Raw genomic sequence first — 17,523 nt, 5'->3', positions numbered from 1 at the left:
CTCCTTATGGACGTCTCCTTCTATTACCCTACATTTATCATTTCTTAACGGAAAATTCCATATACTTAGCCACCTTGCAGGACAAGAACTGCTTGATCAATCTCCCCAACTGGAAGAAGTCATTAACCCAGTTAATAAATCCTCTGTTGCTATCACCAGATCCAGCATTCTCAAACCACAGATCATTACCCCCCCCCAACCCTCTTTCTCCATCACATACTGTTTTAGGTACCTATCTCTAAAGAAGCTATATAAATTCCATTTGCTTTTCCTAGTGTGTTCTTTCATAGTGAGAGCAACTTACTGATGCATGCCATTTACATCTTCCGCACTTCCTAGCCTACAGCAGTAGCAACTAATTTTGTCCTCTGCACTGTTATTTTTATGAAAGGGGTTGACATTGATGATATAATAAATAATTTAATGACTATATTCTATATTTTGCTAAAGTCAAATCAGCATCATTATGGAAAATACACAAGTAAAGACAAGATGTATGCATGACCATTATAAATAAAGCTGAAGTGAAGCAAAGCAACTTCGTGAGTCCTAAACTGCTCAGCCCAGTGGAATTGATTAGGTAGCCTTGGCTGTTGAGCTGATCGGTCTAAAGATAAGCATTTCCCAGATGTGAAGAGGTAACTTTATGAATTCAGATTTCTTGAGGTTGAAAAAGTTTTTAATCTCAATATTTTTTTTCAAGGTAAAAGCAGATTCAAAGAACAGTCATTCATACTTGTATTTACTTCTGTAAAGCAAATACAAATATGAAAGACCAACTGCCATGATGATGGATTTTCCAGTGGATTTCTATGCTGGATATTAAAAGCATGCTTGGTCTGCAAGTTCAGAGTAGTTGGGATGGTTGTAACATATGGGTCTGCAAGTCCAGAATAGTTGGGGTGGTTGTAACATATAAGAATCTCTAAAGGCTACAGCCTCTAGAGATTCTAATGTTGACTGTTTGGCCATATTAACTATGCTATCGGCCAAGACGTCTATAGACGTCAAAGTTATCATGGATGCGAAGTGCATACTAAAATTGTAATACCATTGATATTACATTGAAATATATGATGGATACAAAGCGTATGAGGATGCGTATTTGATCTATAATGGCTGGTAAGGTGGTTAAGACAAATATGGTTATTCATAATAGTGCTTCATGTATAATAAATTTAGTTTAATCCTTTATCCCAGTGAGAGCAAACAAAGTTTGCGCCTGAAAATATCTTCAGGACTGAATATAGTGTTCTATTATCTTACCTGGGTAAGTAGTGCAACACCAGGGCAACTCGTAGCAAAGGTGGAGTAAGCTACCAACACTCCTATCCCAGTATTTCCCATAATGCAAAACACATCTCCTTGTGGATATGTATACTGTTATGCATTAAGGGATTGGCCACTACCCAGACTAGTTTCGACCTTTATTGAGGTCTCTTCAGTGGGAGACAAGTTGGAGATACCAGGCAAAAACAGTAGCAAGGTCATCTTTACCTATAGAAGTTGCCAAAAGGTTTACCACCTTTTTTATTAAATTACTCTGGATTTAGAGAAAGATGTTGAAAGTTTATTTTTCACTAGGTTAGACTATAATAAATTTAGTTTAATCCTTTATCCCAGTGAGAGCAAACAAAGCTTGCACCTGAAAATATCTTCAGGACTGAATATAGTGTTGTGCTATCTTACCTGGGTAAGTAGTGCAACACCAGGGCAACTCGTAGCAAAGGTGGAGCAAGCTACCAACACTCCTATCCCAGTATCTCCCATAATGCAAAACACATCTCCTTATGGATATGTTTGCCTTTGCTACGAGTTGCTCTGGTGTTGCACTACTTACCCAGGTAAGATAGTACAACACTATATTTAGTGTTGTACTAATACAGAGAAAGAAAGCATTATGGAGGCAATATAAGATGAGTGGTAATAACTAATTCCATGAGGAGTACAAAAAACAGGCAAGGGGAGTGACTCGGTCGATAAGGAAAGCAAAAGTACAGTATGAGCAGCAGTTAGCTAATGAAACCAAAAAAAATCCTAGGGAATTCTTTCAATATGAGCAGGTGAGATTGAATTGGAGATTGGCTATTGGAATAGCCAGAACAAAAAAGGATGGTTAAATTAGAATGACACTGATTGGAGAAAATGGTATAAGGATAACAGATGCAGAAGATATAGTAGATATTTAATTAGCAGTTCATAAAGGTCTTTCATCCTTATGAATGTTACATCATGGAGAGTTTGAGAGCAGTGGATGTGAGTGAGAATGAAAGAAGTATATAGAGAACTGATCAAACTTGGTGTTAATAAGGCTGTAAGATTTGATGATATATCACGTATTTTGAAGGGAAGTGCCAGGGAGTTGACATCTGCCTTGGCATATTTGATCAAATATGACCAAATAACCTTGCCTTCCTTCCACTCCTTTGGATCAAGTTCCAAAGCAGTGGAAGGAAGGCAAGGTTGTATTGCTTCAAAAAGGAGGTGACAGAACTAACTCAAGCATCAAATTATAAGCTAATCTGTGTGTCAAGTGTTGTTGTAGTGCTAGAGAGGCTGGTGAGAACTATGATCCATAATTGGATTGACAACAGTTGTATTATCTTTGAGGGACAGCATGGATTTGCTAAAGAGAGGTCATGTATTAGTAATCTACTTACTTATTACAATAAAGTGACAAGCTACATTTTGACAATGGAGATGGATACACAGCAGTATACTTCGATTTTGCAAAGGCTTTTGATAGATTACCACATGATAAGTTGATAGTCAAACTAGAGCAAATGGGGTTGGATATTAGACTAGTGCATTGGATTGGAGATTGGTTATGTAATAGATGTCAGCAAGTTGTGTATTTAGGAGCAGTATCCCAGAAGAGGAAAGTCACTATTGACTTTCCTCTTTCAAGAAAGTCACTAGGAGTGTACCTCGGGGTGGGGGGGAGTCCGTTTTAGAACCATTGTGAAGATGATGCTGAGGAGTAGATCAATGTGGCCTTACAAGAAGACTTGAACAGAATGAGTGAATGGGCATGGGAATAGAATTCTCAGTTCAATGTTGCAAAATATGGAAAACAAAGATGGGATATAAAATTTAAGCTGGTTGGGGATATACTGTTGGAGGTGGAGGAAATAAGAGATTTTGGGCTGATTGTGGATGAGGAGCTAAAATTTAGAGGACACATTGCCAAAATTATTATTATTGTTATTATTATTATTTTGGTTACCTCCATGGAGTCAACAAACTCATCATGGGAGGCTCACTCAAACAGTATTAACTCAACAAATCTCCATTTAAAAAATCTACTCCTCACACCCTTCTTCACCACATCTTTATACAACTTCTAAGGATGGCCTCTAGTTCTTCCCATCTTAATTCACTAATTCACTCATTTTATAATTCCTTCTGTATTAATCTGATAGAATCCCTTAACTAACTTGAAGATCTATATCATATCTCCTCTCTTCCTGCTATCCACCAACCTCTGTAATCCAGACCTCTCAAATGCTTCATACCCAACAGTCCAGAGTCCTGATATCATAATGGTCATTCATCTTTGGACCCTCTCTATTGTTTCCACATCACAATGAAAACTAGATGACCAAATATGAGCACAATAGTACATATGTATGTACTCTGACCAATGCCTTACATAGAGGCACCCACAACCTCCTAATTCCTACATGAAAATGTACAGTTTATCACAGCAGCAATATGATATGCAATCTTTGTAACACTTGCGATGTGCTTCGGAACTTTAGTCCACTGTCTACCATCACTGCTAGATCCCAAATCTCATCCACTGAAGTACAGCTCCACCAATACAGTACACAGCCTTATATCTCTGCATCACCACATGTAACACCTTGAATTTATTAATATTAAAACTGCAACCCTATTCATTTGTCCAAACTAAAAGTATATTCAAATCTTCCTATAGGGAATAAACATTAACACTACTTCTGATAATTCTACCTAACTTCGCTGCATCAGCAAACATTTGAAGATCACCAGTCTTTCCACATGAAATATCATTAACAAATATCTTAAACAATAGGGACCCAAGAACAGAACCCTGAGGGAATGTCACTGATCACCTTCCTTTTCTGGTATGATGGACACTGTTCCATTATACACAATTTGCTGGTATCTTTCAGAAAATCAATCTTCAATCCATTTAACCAATCTGCTATCTAATTCCATCTTCTGCAGCTTAAACACCAATCTGTCTTGGTAATGTATCAAATGCCTTTGCAAAGTCCAAAAGCATCACTGTATATGACTCTTCCTTGTCCAACACATTCGTTGTCTTATCATAAAACATAAGTAGATTGTTAAAACAAGACCTGCCTTTCACAAACACATCATAGAGAATATTATATACATCAACCAAATCCTGTATAACCAATTTTTCCAACATTTTGATCACAACTGCAGATATACAGACTGTCTATAACTGGAAGCTTCTGTTCTCAAACCATACTCGTGGAGAGGTATTATTTTGCCTTCTTTCCACTCCTTAGGAACCTTCCCTACTTTCATTAAATAATCAGGTCAAGGGCTGGGCTAACTCTTTTCCACATTCTTTAAAAATATGTGGTGATATGTCCAATCCCACAGCCTTATTTAACATCTAACCCAAGCAATACTTGATACACCACTGATTTTTTCCTTTAATTCTCTTAATACTTGCCTCACTTCTACATGTTGCACAACATCCTTCACACCATTAAGATATACACTGATGAACTGTTCATTAAATAATCCCACTATATCATTTGTTATGGTTACTATGTCCCACCTATAGTTACTATCCACCAATGTCAACCTGCCATAATTATTATTCCTCCTGCTTGCCACATAGCAGAAAAATTTGTTTGGAATAGCTTTGACCTGAGTTTTATTATTATTATTATTATTATTATTATTATTATTATTATTATTAAACAAGACCTCATGGAGTCAAAGACTCATCTAGGAAGTCCTTTTATCTCACACACACCTCATCATACCGCGTCTTAAACACATTCAAACTCCTTGCAGACACCATACTCTCAGGCAAGGCATTCCAATTACTCACAACTCTGCACGAAAAAAACCTGCCTCTCACTCCCCTACTCACACCCTCTTTATACAGTTTCCAGGGATGACTTCTGGTTCTCCCCTGATCTCCCACTATTCTCTGTAGAACTTCTCCACCATTGATCCTATAACAACTCCTTACCAATTTATTCTCCACAAGACTCGGCAAATTACATCTTTTCAATCTTTCCTCATACTCGACATTCCAGAGGTCAGAAACTACCTTAGTCAGTCGCCTTTGGACCCTTTCCAACATCTCTTCATCCTTCTGAAAACCAGGTGACCAAATCTGGGCACAATAGTCCATGTGTGGCCTAATCAAAGCCTTATACAATGGAACAAGAATCTCCTTACTTCTACACATCAGTGTCCTCCGCATCATCCCAGAAGTCTTTGTGTTGTCTTCACAATTTTGGCGATGTGTCCTCTAAATTTTAGATCCTTATCCACTATCACCTCCAGATCTCTTATTTCCTCTACTTCCAACAATATATTCTCACCAAGCATAAATTCTGCATCCCATCTTTGTTTTCCAAATTTTAAAACCTTATATTTTGCAACATTGAACTCACATCCCCATTTGCTTGCCCAATCACTCAATTTATTCAAGTCTTCTTGCAAGGCTACAACATCTTCACTACTCTTTATGGTTCGTCCCAACTTTGCATCATCTGCAAACAACTGAATATCTCCATTCAAATCTTCACCAATATCATTAATATACAAGTTAAATAGTAATGGCCCTAAAACAGACCCCTGAGGAAGTCCACTAGTGACTTTCCTTTTCCTGGATATCGCACCCCCCATACACAACTTGTTGATACCTATCAGATAGCCAGTCTCCAATCCAATGCACTAATCTAATATTCAGCTCCATCTGCTCCAGTTTGACTGTCAACTTATCATGAGGTACTCTATCAAAAGCTTTTGCGAAATCCAAGTATATTACTGTGTATCCTTCTCCTCTGTCCAAGGAAGCAGTCACTTTCTTGTAATAAGTAAGTAGATTACTGAAACACGACCTCCCTTTAGCAAATCCATGCTGTCCATCAAAGATTATACCATTGTTGTAAACCCAACTCTGGATCCTAGTTCTCACAAGCTTCTCCAACAACTTAACCACAACACCTGACACACAGATAGGCCTATAGTTTGATGCTTGAGTTCGATTACTTCCTTTATGAAGTGGCACAATCTTGCCCTCCTTCCACTCTTTAGGGACTTGACCAAGAGCAAGACTCGTATTAAAAAAATATGTCAAGGCAGGTGTCAACTCTCTGGCACATTATTTCAGAATACACGGTGATATATTATCAAGTCCCACAGCCTTATTTACATCTAGTTTACTCAACTCCCAAACACCTCTTGCTCACTTACAGTCAGTCTCTCCTCCCCATCATCAATTGCTCTTAATCTCTCCATGAAGTCACATTCACAAGATTGAAAGATCTTTATGAACTGCTCATTAAGTATCTCCACCACGCATTCTGCAACAGCTGTCTTTATACCATTTCCTCCATTCAATGTCATCCTTCCATAATCATTCTTTCTTTTGCTGGCTACATATCGAAAGAACTCCCTAGGATTCTTTTTAGCTTCATTAGTTAACTGCTGTTCATACCTCTCTTTAGCTATTCTCACCAACCAAGTCACCCTCCTTGCCTGGTCTTTGTAGACCTCATGAAATTGGTTACTTCCACTTCTCTTATGCTGCCTCAACAATGCCCTTTTTCTCTGTATTGCATGCTTAATCTCTTTATTAATCCATCTCGCACCTACCTTATTTAACCTTCTCACCCATGGTATACATTTAGACATTGCATCTACTAAATATTTTTTGAAAATCCCCCAAGCTGCATTGATCTCTTTTCCAGCTGACTCCTCATTCCCTTATACACCTGCAAGCTGTCTCCTGAGCTCTTCATAATCCCCCCCCCCCCTTGTAGTTCCACATATACCCTTTTTTCACAGGGGTCCTTGCACTGCTGGCAACCACCCAAGTAATCACCTCATGGTCACTTTCACCAATTGGTGGATGACTTGATACCTCATTGATAATTACATACTCTGATGAGATGACCAAATCCAAGACCCTTAATCCTCTTGTGCCCTCTGTTACATACTGTCTGAGGTAGTTATCCCTCAAAAACTCAAGTAACTCATTTTCTTTACTTCCAGTTGCTATCTCTTCATTCCAGTCTATATTGCCATAATTAAAATCACCCATAATGATCACCCTTTTCTTATTTGCTTGGCTTATTTGACTATACATTTCACTATCACCACTATCCACATTACCAGGTATATAACAACATCCCACCAAGTATTTGATTCTATTCACCTCTATCTCACACCATACTGCCTCAAAACCACTGGCTCCATTTCCCTCTTGCATCTCTACCTTGTATGGACATAACTCTTTCTCTATCATCAATAGCGCTCCCCCTCCCTTTTTACCCCTTCTATCCTCACGAAACACATCATACCTTTCCATCTCTATTCCTGTCCGGATGTCATCCCCCATCTAACCATGTCTCACTTATTCCAACAATCTCTGGGTGCACAGACGCAATTAGTGCAACCATTTCATCCGCCTTGTTTCTTATACTTCTAGCATTGGTATACAAACACAACAACTCATTTCTGGATCTACAGCTAGTTCCACTGATACCACTCACTCGATGTGATCTCTCCATGCTGGACTGGGGACATTATTTCTGCTTCTTCATTTTAGAACCCTTTGCAATTCCATCTGTTTCCTTTTGATCCCTGATCATCCCATTACTTTCCTGCCTACACATGCTCTCACCTCCTCTTGAAGTATCCACCCTTCTCATGCTATGTATCCCTGTCCAACCTGGGCCTCCCCTTTCCCTGCTCCTCTTGCACACCCATTCTCTCATTTTCTATACTCATACCACTCACTTCCCCATTCATTTCCACTTCTTCAATCTCTCCTGTCTTACTCTCCTGCTCTTCCACATCACTCCCCTCTCGATCTGATTCATTCTCTCTATTCACTTCTCCACTTTCCAGCAGCAGTCTCTCCAAGTGACTCACACCATAACCACTCAAATGCAGTCCATCGCTCCCATACAGCTCACTTCGTCCCTCAAACTCATTCCACACATTAACAAACTGTACTCCCATCTCCTCACACATTTCAGCCAGAATATCATTCATAATCCTTGCTCTCCGCCTCATTTCACCACAATCATACCTAGGCAACACAATGACTACCCTTCCTGTCACACTATTCTCCTTTATCTTTTCAAGCAGTCTCCTGACATTCATTTTGACATGCTCTTTGTGTTTTTATTTTGTTGCTTTTATTTTAATATAATTTATTGATATTGATTTAGTAAAACAGATTATAGACACTGCATTTCAGTTTGTCAATTTCAGGATTTTTATATGTATCATTGCATGAATGAACAGAATTCATTATATCATGTTTTTCAAAATTATATAAACTGAGCAAAAGAAAAGATGAAAGGTTTCGTTAACTTTTAACAACTAATTCTGAAACTGTTTTTCAAAATTTAATAACATTATTTTTCCTTAAATGCTTCACTCTGATCAAGCACTTTCTAATTAATAAAGATGTCTAGTTAATAATAATAATTCTCATTCACAAATCAATTTCAGATTTTTTCTCCCATAACAAATGTACCAGTAAATAAATATTATCGGTATTTATAATTCTTAATCTATTAATGAAAGTTTTATTTTACTTTATTTTTATTTTATTGCTTTATTATTTCTTTTTTTGGTTATTTCAACTTATTTAAACTGTATTTCATATAGTTTGTTTTTACAGCTGTAAAAATGTTATCAAATAAATTTATGGTCATACAAATGTTTATGAACAAATATAGTTGAGCAACCTCTGTCAAACAAATTGATTAAACCGTGGCGTGGTGTGGTGTGGCGTGTGATTTTTCTTGCAAAAATAGTAACAATAATTAATAATTCTGATTATTATTGTATAAATGGTATTATACAGAACTCAATCAGTATTATATATATACAGGGTGTTCGGGATAAATTTGACATATTTATAATTAATTATATTTTTCCGTAAGTTACATGTATTAACACACACTTCTCTTCATTTAAAAGTTTGGACCCTTCTTCATTCATATACAAGATGTCAGAAAGGATGGATAGCTGGAACCCACCTGAATCATGGAAGAGAATAACTTGTATCATGATGATTCGTGCCCGCCATCAAAATAAGGATATTACGACTGCTTCCCAATGCTCCCTGAATACAGTAAAAACAATCAGGCATGAACTAGAGACTTGCAATGGTGACTACGAGGATGTAGCAAGAAGAAAGATCCCTAGCAGACGATCTGATTGCGTTCGTACAGCAGAATTCCTCGCAAATCTGCAGGAACAGGTGTTGAAGAACCCTGGCATTGGAATTCGGGCTTTGTTCGTGGAGTTGCTAACTGTAGTCAAGCCCTGGATAACAAGGGTAGCCAATGGTAGGCCGTATGTATGGCAGCAGGATTCGGCCCCTTGCCACACCTCTGGGAAAAGTCAAAAATGGTTGTCTGAAAATTTCTACGACTTCACCAGTCCAAATGTTTGGCCTCCAAACTCCCCAGACCTTAACCCCATGGATTATTTTGTATGGGGCGCAGTTGAAAAAGACACCAATCGCACTTCCAGTAATACAAAAGCCCAGTTAATGGATAAAATTAAAACAGTTTTTGCGGCCCTTCCCAGGGAGACTGTAGCATCAGCTTGTTCGAGGTTCCGAAGCAGAATTGAAGCTGTGATCGATGCTAATGGTGGTTATTTTGAGTAAATCTTGTTGATAGTATTGTAATTAACTCTGCCTGTAATGTTTTTTTGTCAATTCATTAAATTTAATAGATACAAAGAAGATTTTCTTTTTCCTTACGAAACTGTCAAATTTATCCCGAACACCCTGTATATCATACAGATCAATATTATCATAGAGATAGAAGTAATTTCTCAACTGTGACTGATCACTTCCCAATCACTGTTATATAAAATTATGCAGTTCAATATTATCGTAGTTACTCATTGAATTTTCTTTGTAACAACTAGGTGGTTACAAAGAAAATTCAACGAGTCACATAAAAAAAAGACTTACTCTTCTTGTGACAGTAGGATCTTGACGGGCAACTGACATCAAATGACCAAGTAATGTTTTTGTACGTATAAGACGAAGCTTAATATTAGTAGCTTTGGTCCATTCCTGCAAAACTGGGGAATAAGAAAAGTTGTCTGCATTGGGTCTGTCATTCAACAAAGAGACAACTACCTAGAAATAAGCAATAATACATAATCATTCAAAACTGTTTTAACCAAAAACAGGTATTCATATAAGCTACTGGAAACAAATTACAAAAATCTCTCAGTTACCCAGTTGTGTTGGAAAATCTGTCTGCTGGCACCAGTTAACTGAGAGTACAGTTTATAGTGCTATTTCAAGAGTCAGCTGACATACTTAAGCACTAGTTAACTGAAGGTTTGATTATACTGAACAGGTAATACAGAGATCACTGTAATATAATTCCATAATATACATATTATTTCACCATTTACCTTCGGCAAATAGCTAATAGCAAAGTACAAAGCCTATATGAGTTAAGGTACTAGTAGCAAGGCTTATACGTTGGTCAGACATAACTGGTGATTAGTTTACGGAATTAACAATGCATATAAAGTATATTAATTAAAGGTAACTTTAATGAATAACTTCTATATTTCGGCAACGTCACATTGCCATCTTCAGGAACATAAAGATATGGTATGTGCACACAGGCACTAACACAAAGCAAATGAGGAAGAAAGCAAGAAACTAATATTGTTCCTAAAGTCCTAATGGTGCCCTCTGGCAGGCTAATTTGGTAGTCTTGGCAGTTGGGCTGAAGTTCTCATAATGTAAGTCTCCCAAATTTGGGGTAGTTTCATGCACCGAAATTTGTTGAGGTTAGGAACGTTTTTTAGAGCTGCTGAAGATTCTATGAATAATCTTTCATATTTAAACTTGCTGCATGAATTATTTTTGTTTTCTTCCAACGAATTTTATGCTGAGTATCTAAGGCATGGTCTGCCAGCCCAGAGCAGCTGTACTGGTGGAACCGGATGTAGTCTTTGTGTTCTGAAATCCTGATATTTGTTGTTCTGCCTGTTTGGCCAAAGTAGAACAATTTGCAGCTGCAAGGGACCTGGTATACACCTGGTAGGTCTAGGGGAAGTGGTTGGGCTTTGGTAGAGCAGATAAAGGATGCTAACTTTTTATATGGCTTGTAACAGGAAGTAAGGTCATATTTTTTGAGGATATTGGTTATTTTCTCAGAGGTGCCCTGGATGTAGGGGATGGTGATAGACTTGGTGTAATCTTTATTGTGGAGGGGGGAGGGGGGTTGTGGTTTACTGGTTTTAGTATTTTTTGGATTTTTTTGGGGTTATAGCCATTGGCTAAGAAAGTGTTGAGGATGTGGTTTAGTTCAGTAGTTAGGGCTTTGTCATCTGAGCAGATTAATTTTGCCCTGTTATATAATGTTTTTATAACCCCATATTGTTGTGAGGGGGGGGGGGCTGCTGGTGAATGTATCTGCCAGTATGGGTGGGTTTTCTGTGAACAGAGAAAACCAAAGATCCATCAAGCTGGCGGGTGATTAAAGTGTCTAGGAAGGGGAGGGTGTTGTTTTCCTCTTTTTCTAAAGTGAACTGGCCTCTGGGGTGTTAGTTGTTTAAGTGTCTTAGGAAGGAGTGGAGTGTGTCTGAGCCATGTTACCAAATAGCAAACACATCATCCACATAACGAAGCCAAATAGTGGGTTTTTGTGGGGCGGAGTTTAAGGCTTTCTCTTGAAATGTCTCCATAAAGCATAAAGCTCTAAAAATATGACCTTACTTTCTGTTACAAACCATATAAAAAGTTGGCATCCCTTATCCGCTCTACCAAAGACTAACCACTTCCCCTAGACCTACCGGGCGTATACCAGGTCCTTGCAGCTGCAAATTGTCCTACTTTGGCAAAACAGGCAGAACAACAAATATCAGGATTTCAGAACACAAAGACTACATCCGGTTCCACCAGTACAGCCGCTCTGGGCTGGCAGACCATGCCTTAGATACCCACCATAAAATTCGTTGGAAGAAAACAAAAATAATTCATCGCAGCAAGTTTAAATACGAAAGATTATTCATAGAATCTTCAGCAGCTCTAAAAAACGTTCCTAACCTCAACAAATTTCGGTGCATGAAACTACCCCAAATTTGGGAGACTTACATTATGAGAACTTCAGCCCAACTGCCAAGACTACCAAATTAGCCCGCCAGAGGGCACCATTAGGACTTTAGGAACAATATTAGTTTCTTGCTTTCTTCCTCATTTGCTTTGTGTTAGTGCCTGCGTGCACATACCATATCTTTATGTTCCTGAAGATGGCAATGTGACGTTGCCGAAATATAGAAGTTATTCATTAAAGTTACCTTTAATTAATATACTTTATATGCATTGTTAATTCCGTAAACTAATCACCAGTTATGAGTTAAGGTAGTAATGCTGCACTTCTGTCAACCACAGGTTTAGTTTAAAATCCTGTCAGAACAGAAGTTTAAAGAAGTTTTATTCAATGCTGATTTATACAATATATACAATTTATACAATCATAGGTGGATTTACCTTTTTTTTTTCTAACGACTAACTTTAATTTTAATAATCAGTCAGTATAGGTCTCTTAAAGGTCAGTGCTACATAAATGAAAAAAAATGCTTCCAAATAATCTATAATGAGGAGAACCAACTGAAGCTTCTGATCCAACATCCAGTGCTCATCTTCTAATAAATTATTTCATTAGAAGATGAGCACAGGAGTCACATTAGCCATCATTAGAATTGAGGTTCCACTTGAATGATGAATTAATGAGGATGTGCAATGATTTGGAATTTAGCTGACCAAACATTCTATATTACTGAAACTATACAAACTTTATGATGGTACAACATAATCAAATACAAATTTTGATTGGTCATTGCCCAATATACCAGGCTCCAGTTATTTTTGTCAAACTATGACAAACAATGAAAAGTCTGATACTAGAACAACTTCATTCTCAGCATAATTGATGACAGACACTGCCAACATGAGAAGTAGAATAAAAAAGAGGTTGTGTTAGAAGAAGAAGAAGAACTACAAAAGTCATACCAGCATAATATTACTGATTTACTAAAATAAAAAGAGTCCGAGCGGTTAGCCGAGTGGCTATGCGCTTCGCAACCATATGCCTGGGAAAGGAGTGTCCTGGGTTCGATTCCTGTTGTCGATGCCAGGAGCTTAAGGATCTTTCTCAGACATAGTCAAGTTAGCGATCTTGGGTGTAGACTGCAGGGTTTTTCTTCTCAGTTTATCTTGGGTTTTTCCTCCCACAAGCAGACAAACCGGCCCACTGAACACACGCATCTAGAGACATAGGCCATACCAGGAGGCACAGGGCTAGCTACCTTATCTCGGGACGGGTATGGCTTAGAAGGGCTAAGGATAGCCCCATAACAGGCCACTAGGCCTAATACATGAAGGAAAGAAGAAGAATACTAAAATAAAAAGCCAAAAGGCTTTAGTTCAGTGATGTAAATTTATATAAATCAAGTGGATATCAAATCCAGCATTATTTCAAAGTCGAATGTAGAAATTATGAAAGTTTCATAAAAGAACATTGACCAGAGAGCTTAGCAGAATACACTCGCTAGCATCATGACTTGCCCTAGTGCAGACCACTTGGAAGACATGAGTGCTTGCCCAAGCATCTGTATATTTGCCTTCTATTGGTCCATTTTGATAAGATTTTTGATAAACTGGCCTGACAGCTGTTTCGAACTGATTGGTTCTCCTCAGAGACCAGGCAGAAACCTTAAGAGAGCAAAAACTCTCGTTCAGTACTAAGAAACTTGAAATGCTGGAGAGGTGTATTTTTCGTAAGCGAAGTCTAGGTCAGTGTTGACTCATTCTAGTCAACCTTTTTTTTATGAAATTTTCATAGTTTTTACATATGGCTTGAAATAATGCTGGATTTAATGTCCACTCAAGTGGACATTAAATCCAGCATTATTCTAAGCCATACCCATCCCAATATATATAAATTTGCATTTCCGAACTGAGGCCTTTTGGCTCTTTATTTTAGTAAATACTTTACGCACTAACCGAGAGTTCGCTTACGAAAAATACACCTCTCTGACATTTCAAGTTCCTTAGTACTGAATGAGAGTGTTTTGCTCTCTTAAGGTTTCTTCTGGGTCTGACTCCTGCTGAGGGGGGGGATTAAGATTTTGGGAGAGAGGAATTGGAGTCTCCAGGGGTAGATGTTTTCCAGCGTGGCCTCTATCAGTGGGTGCTTTTCCCTGGAATATGAGCAGTTTGGGCTCAGTGGTAGGGTGAGGCTGTTAAGTGGAACCAATGCTAAGTTGAACAATCTTTCAGCCACTCATAGGGAGTGGTCTGGAGGATTGTCTAACTTTTAGAGAGGTGTTTTACTTAAAACAGTGTCTGGTCTTTGAGGAGAACCAACCAGTTTGAAATGGCTGTCAGGCCAGTGAAACCTTATCAAAATAAACCAATAGAAGGTGAATATATGGACGCTTGGGTAAGTGCTCATGTCTTCTAAGTGGTCTCCACTAGGGAAACTCATGAATGCCAGAGAGTGTATTCCTGTAAGCTCTCTGGTCAACATTTTTTATGAAACTTTCATAGTTTCTACATTTGGTTTTGAAATAATGCTGGATTTAATATCCACTTCATTTATATAAATAATATTACTGAGACTAAGAAGGCTAAAAAACAGGTGAGATCCTTCTAAATACTAAAGTGTTTTTTTTTTGTCACAAAATAGGCAGCACATAACATTCAATGAAAAACAAAGAAAAGTTTCTTAATTTGGAATATAATTCAAGTACAATGATATAAGAATTTGCAATGCAGAATATTATAATGACTTATTTTTTGTCTATGATTCCAGTCTAGCATGAAAAAAATAGAGGAATTTTTTTTAATCATTAGAGAGAGAGAGAGAGGTTAAAATAAAGAAAAAAATAAGGTTCCTGTTCAACAAACAGCAAAGTAAGAAATGAATCCTAAACACATAAAAGTGTTGTGGGGAATGCTGGAGAAGAGGCAATGCTAATAATAATCATAATTACCTTTCTACTCAGGACACAGAATAGTTACTACTAAAACCTTCAAACAGCAACAACAAAAATCCATTGACAATGTCATTTATAACAATGACATTGTCAATGGATTGCAATGGGATATTCAGTTCTTTGCAGATGATGTGAAGCTGGGAAGGGTTATTAGTAATAGTACAGACGTGGCAGCCCTGCAAGAGGATTTGAATAAACTAGACAGATGGGCAAATGAATGGGGATGTCTGTCAGTTTAATGCAGCAAAATGTAAAGTCTTGAAGTTTGGGATACAATGATGGGAGGCTGCATACTTGATTGGAGGAGCTGTACTGGAGGAAGTAGGGGAGACAAGAGATCTGGGATAATGACTGATAGAAAACTGAAATTCAGGGGGCATATTGCAAAGGTGGTGAAGGTAATCCAGAAGACTGCTGCAATACTGAGAAGGATGCTGACCTGCAGAAATAAAAGAGTTATCATTCTGTTGTATAAGACCCTGATCAGACCACACTTAGACTATTGTTCTCAAATTTGGTCCCCAGGATTCAAAGGGGATAAATTAACTGTGAAAAGGGTGCAGAGGCAGATAACAAAGATGGGTTCAGGACTGTACAATGTTAATTATGAGGATTGGCTGAGGGAATGTGGACCGCAGAGTTTAATGGATAGAAGGAGAGGTGATATGATAGAGACTTTTAAACTGTTGAGAAGCAGTTATAGGGTGGACATGTGGGAGTGCTTTCACTTGGTGGAGCAGTGAAGCACTTGAAGGAGTGATGACAAGGAGGCCCATCCCTGGAAAGTACGAAAGGAAGCTGCGAGTAAGAAGATAAGGAGTGGTTTTTTTTGCATGGAGGGTGGTGGAACCGTGGAATGCATTGCCTGATCGAGTCGTGAGAGCAAGAACAATCAATAAGTTCAAGGAGTGATATGACAGACTTAGTGTTTCCTAGGAAGGCCCTCCCACAATGAGTCTCTTGACTCCATGGAGGCCTGAATAATAATAATAATAAAGTGCATAAATTCATGACCATTGAGCAAACCAAAACAACAAAAGTTTATTGACACCTGTGTCCTAGAAGATACAAAAGTATACAGAAGATATGAAATAGGAAGTGTATGGAACAACTTTAACATAACTGAAGATAGGCAATACCAACATGAGAAGTAGAACAAAAAAGATTAAGCTAGAAGAAAAACTATAAGATATCTTGCCAACACAATTAGAATTACTGAGACTATAAAAACAATACAGGTGGAATCTTAAATAATAATTATAAGGTGATTTTCCCCCATGAACTAGGGATCAAGAAAAGTAGAGAGTGGATATAATGATCAATGCAAAACATAAAGAAAAGTCTCAACTCTAAAATGAAGGAAAAAGATAACAAACTAAGATTCTTATTGGAAAAAGAGAAAAGTAAGAAATGAATCCCAAAAGAAACATTTTCCCAAAACCACAGAAATGTTTGGGGGGAAAGCTGAAGAAGAGGACAAAGCTAATAATCACAGTAAGTACCTGTCTGCGCTCAAGATACAGAATAGTTATTATTATTATTATTATTATGTGACACCTCCAGGGAGTCCAAAGACTCATTGAAGGAGAGTGTGCCAACAGCATCGAACAATAGAGTCCCCTTCCAACTACTAACCACTCTCATACTTGCTTAACTTTTTGCATGAGCCATTAGTAGTAGGGGCTCTACCAATCAACCAACCTTAAGAGAGAGCGAGAGTGAGAGAGAGACATCCATAACAAAAAAAAAAGTTTTTTCAGTTATCTTATTTTTGATAATTATATCTTCAGACTGTTTGTAGATGTGGAGGTTGGGATGTCAGAGGACATCCAGAAATAAAGAGGTTATGATGCCATTGTGTAAAGCCTTGATCAGACCTCATATGGATTATTGTGCACAGATCTGGCCACTGGGTTTTCTTGGTGATGAGGATATGTTGGAAAGGGTCCAGAGAAGATTCACAAAGAGTTGTCAGTTATTTTGCGAATGTGGAGTACAATGACATAATGAGAGAATTAAAGTTACAAAACATGGCGAACAGGAAGAAGAGAGGAATAATGATTGAGACAGATAAGCTAGTCAGGGGTTATTATCAGGTTGACATGGAAGATAATTTTCATAGAATGGTAGGGGGAGGAGTAGAACAAGAGGTTATCACTGGAAACTGTATAAGGAGGGTGTGAACAGAGGAGTGAAGAGCAGGTTCTTTGCATGGAGAGTGGTGGGTGAGTGGAATGCACTGCCTGAGCATGT

The 17,523-nt window shown here is 38.0% G+C and overlaps 1 protein-coding gene across 1 annotated transcript in view; it reads right to left on the bottom strand.

The window, feature by feature from the left end:
* The window catches only part of LanA (laminin subunit alpha), a 1,191,635-nt gene that overhangs the window by 1,101,134 nt on the left and 72,978 nt on the right, over positions 1-17,523 (bottom strand). Inside the window, exon 3 of the mRNA XM_090391815.1 lies at positions 10,214-10,384. Coding sequence (XP_090247941.1) covers positions 10,214-10,384 — 171 coding nt within the window. The remainder of the gene's footprint in view (positions 1-10,213; positions 10,385-17,523) is intronic.

The sequence above is a fragment of the Typopeltis vanoorti genome, chromosome 4, assembly GCF_054136105.1.
Source record: "Typopeltis vanoorti isolate ZY-2024b chromosome 4, IOZ_Tvanoo_1.0, whole genome shotgun sequence".
NCBI classification, from domain to species: Eukaryota; Metazoa; Arthropoda; class Arachnida; order Uropygi; family Thelyphonidae; genus Typopeltis; species Typopeltis vanoorti.
The sequence above is the reverse complement of the archived record's forward strand: the minus strand, read 5'-3'. Positions and strand labels throughout refer to the sequence as shown.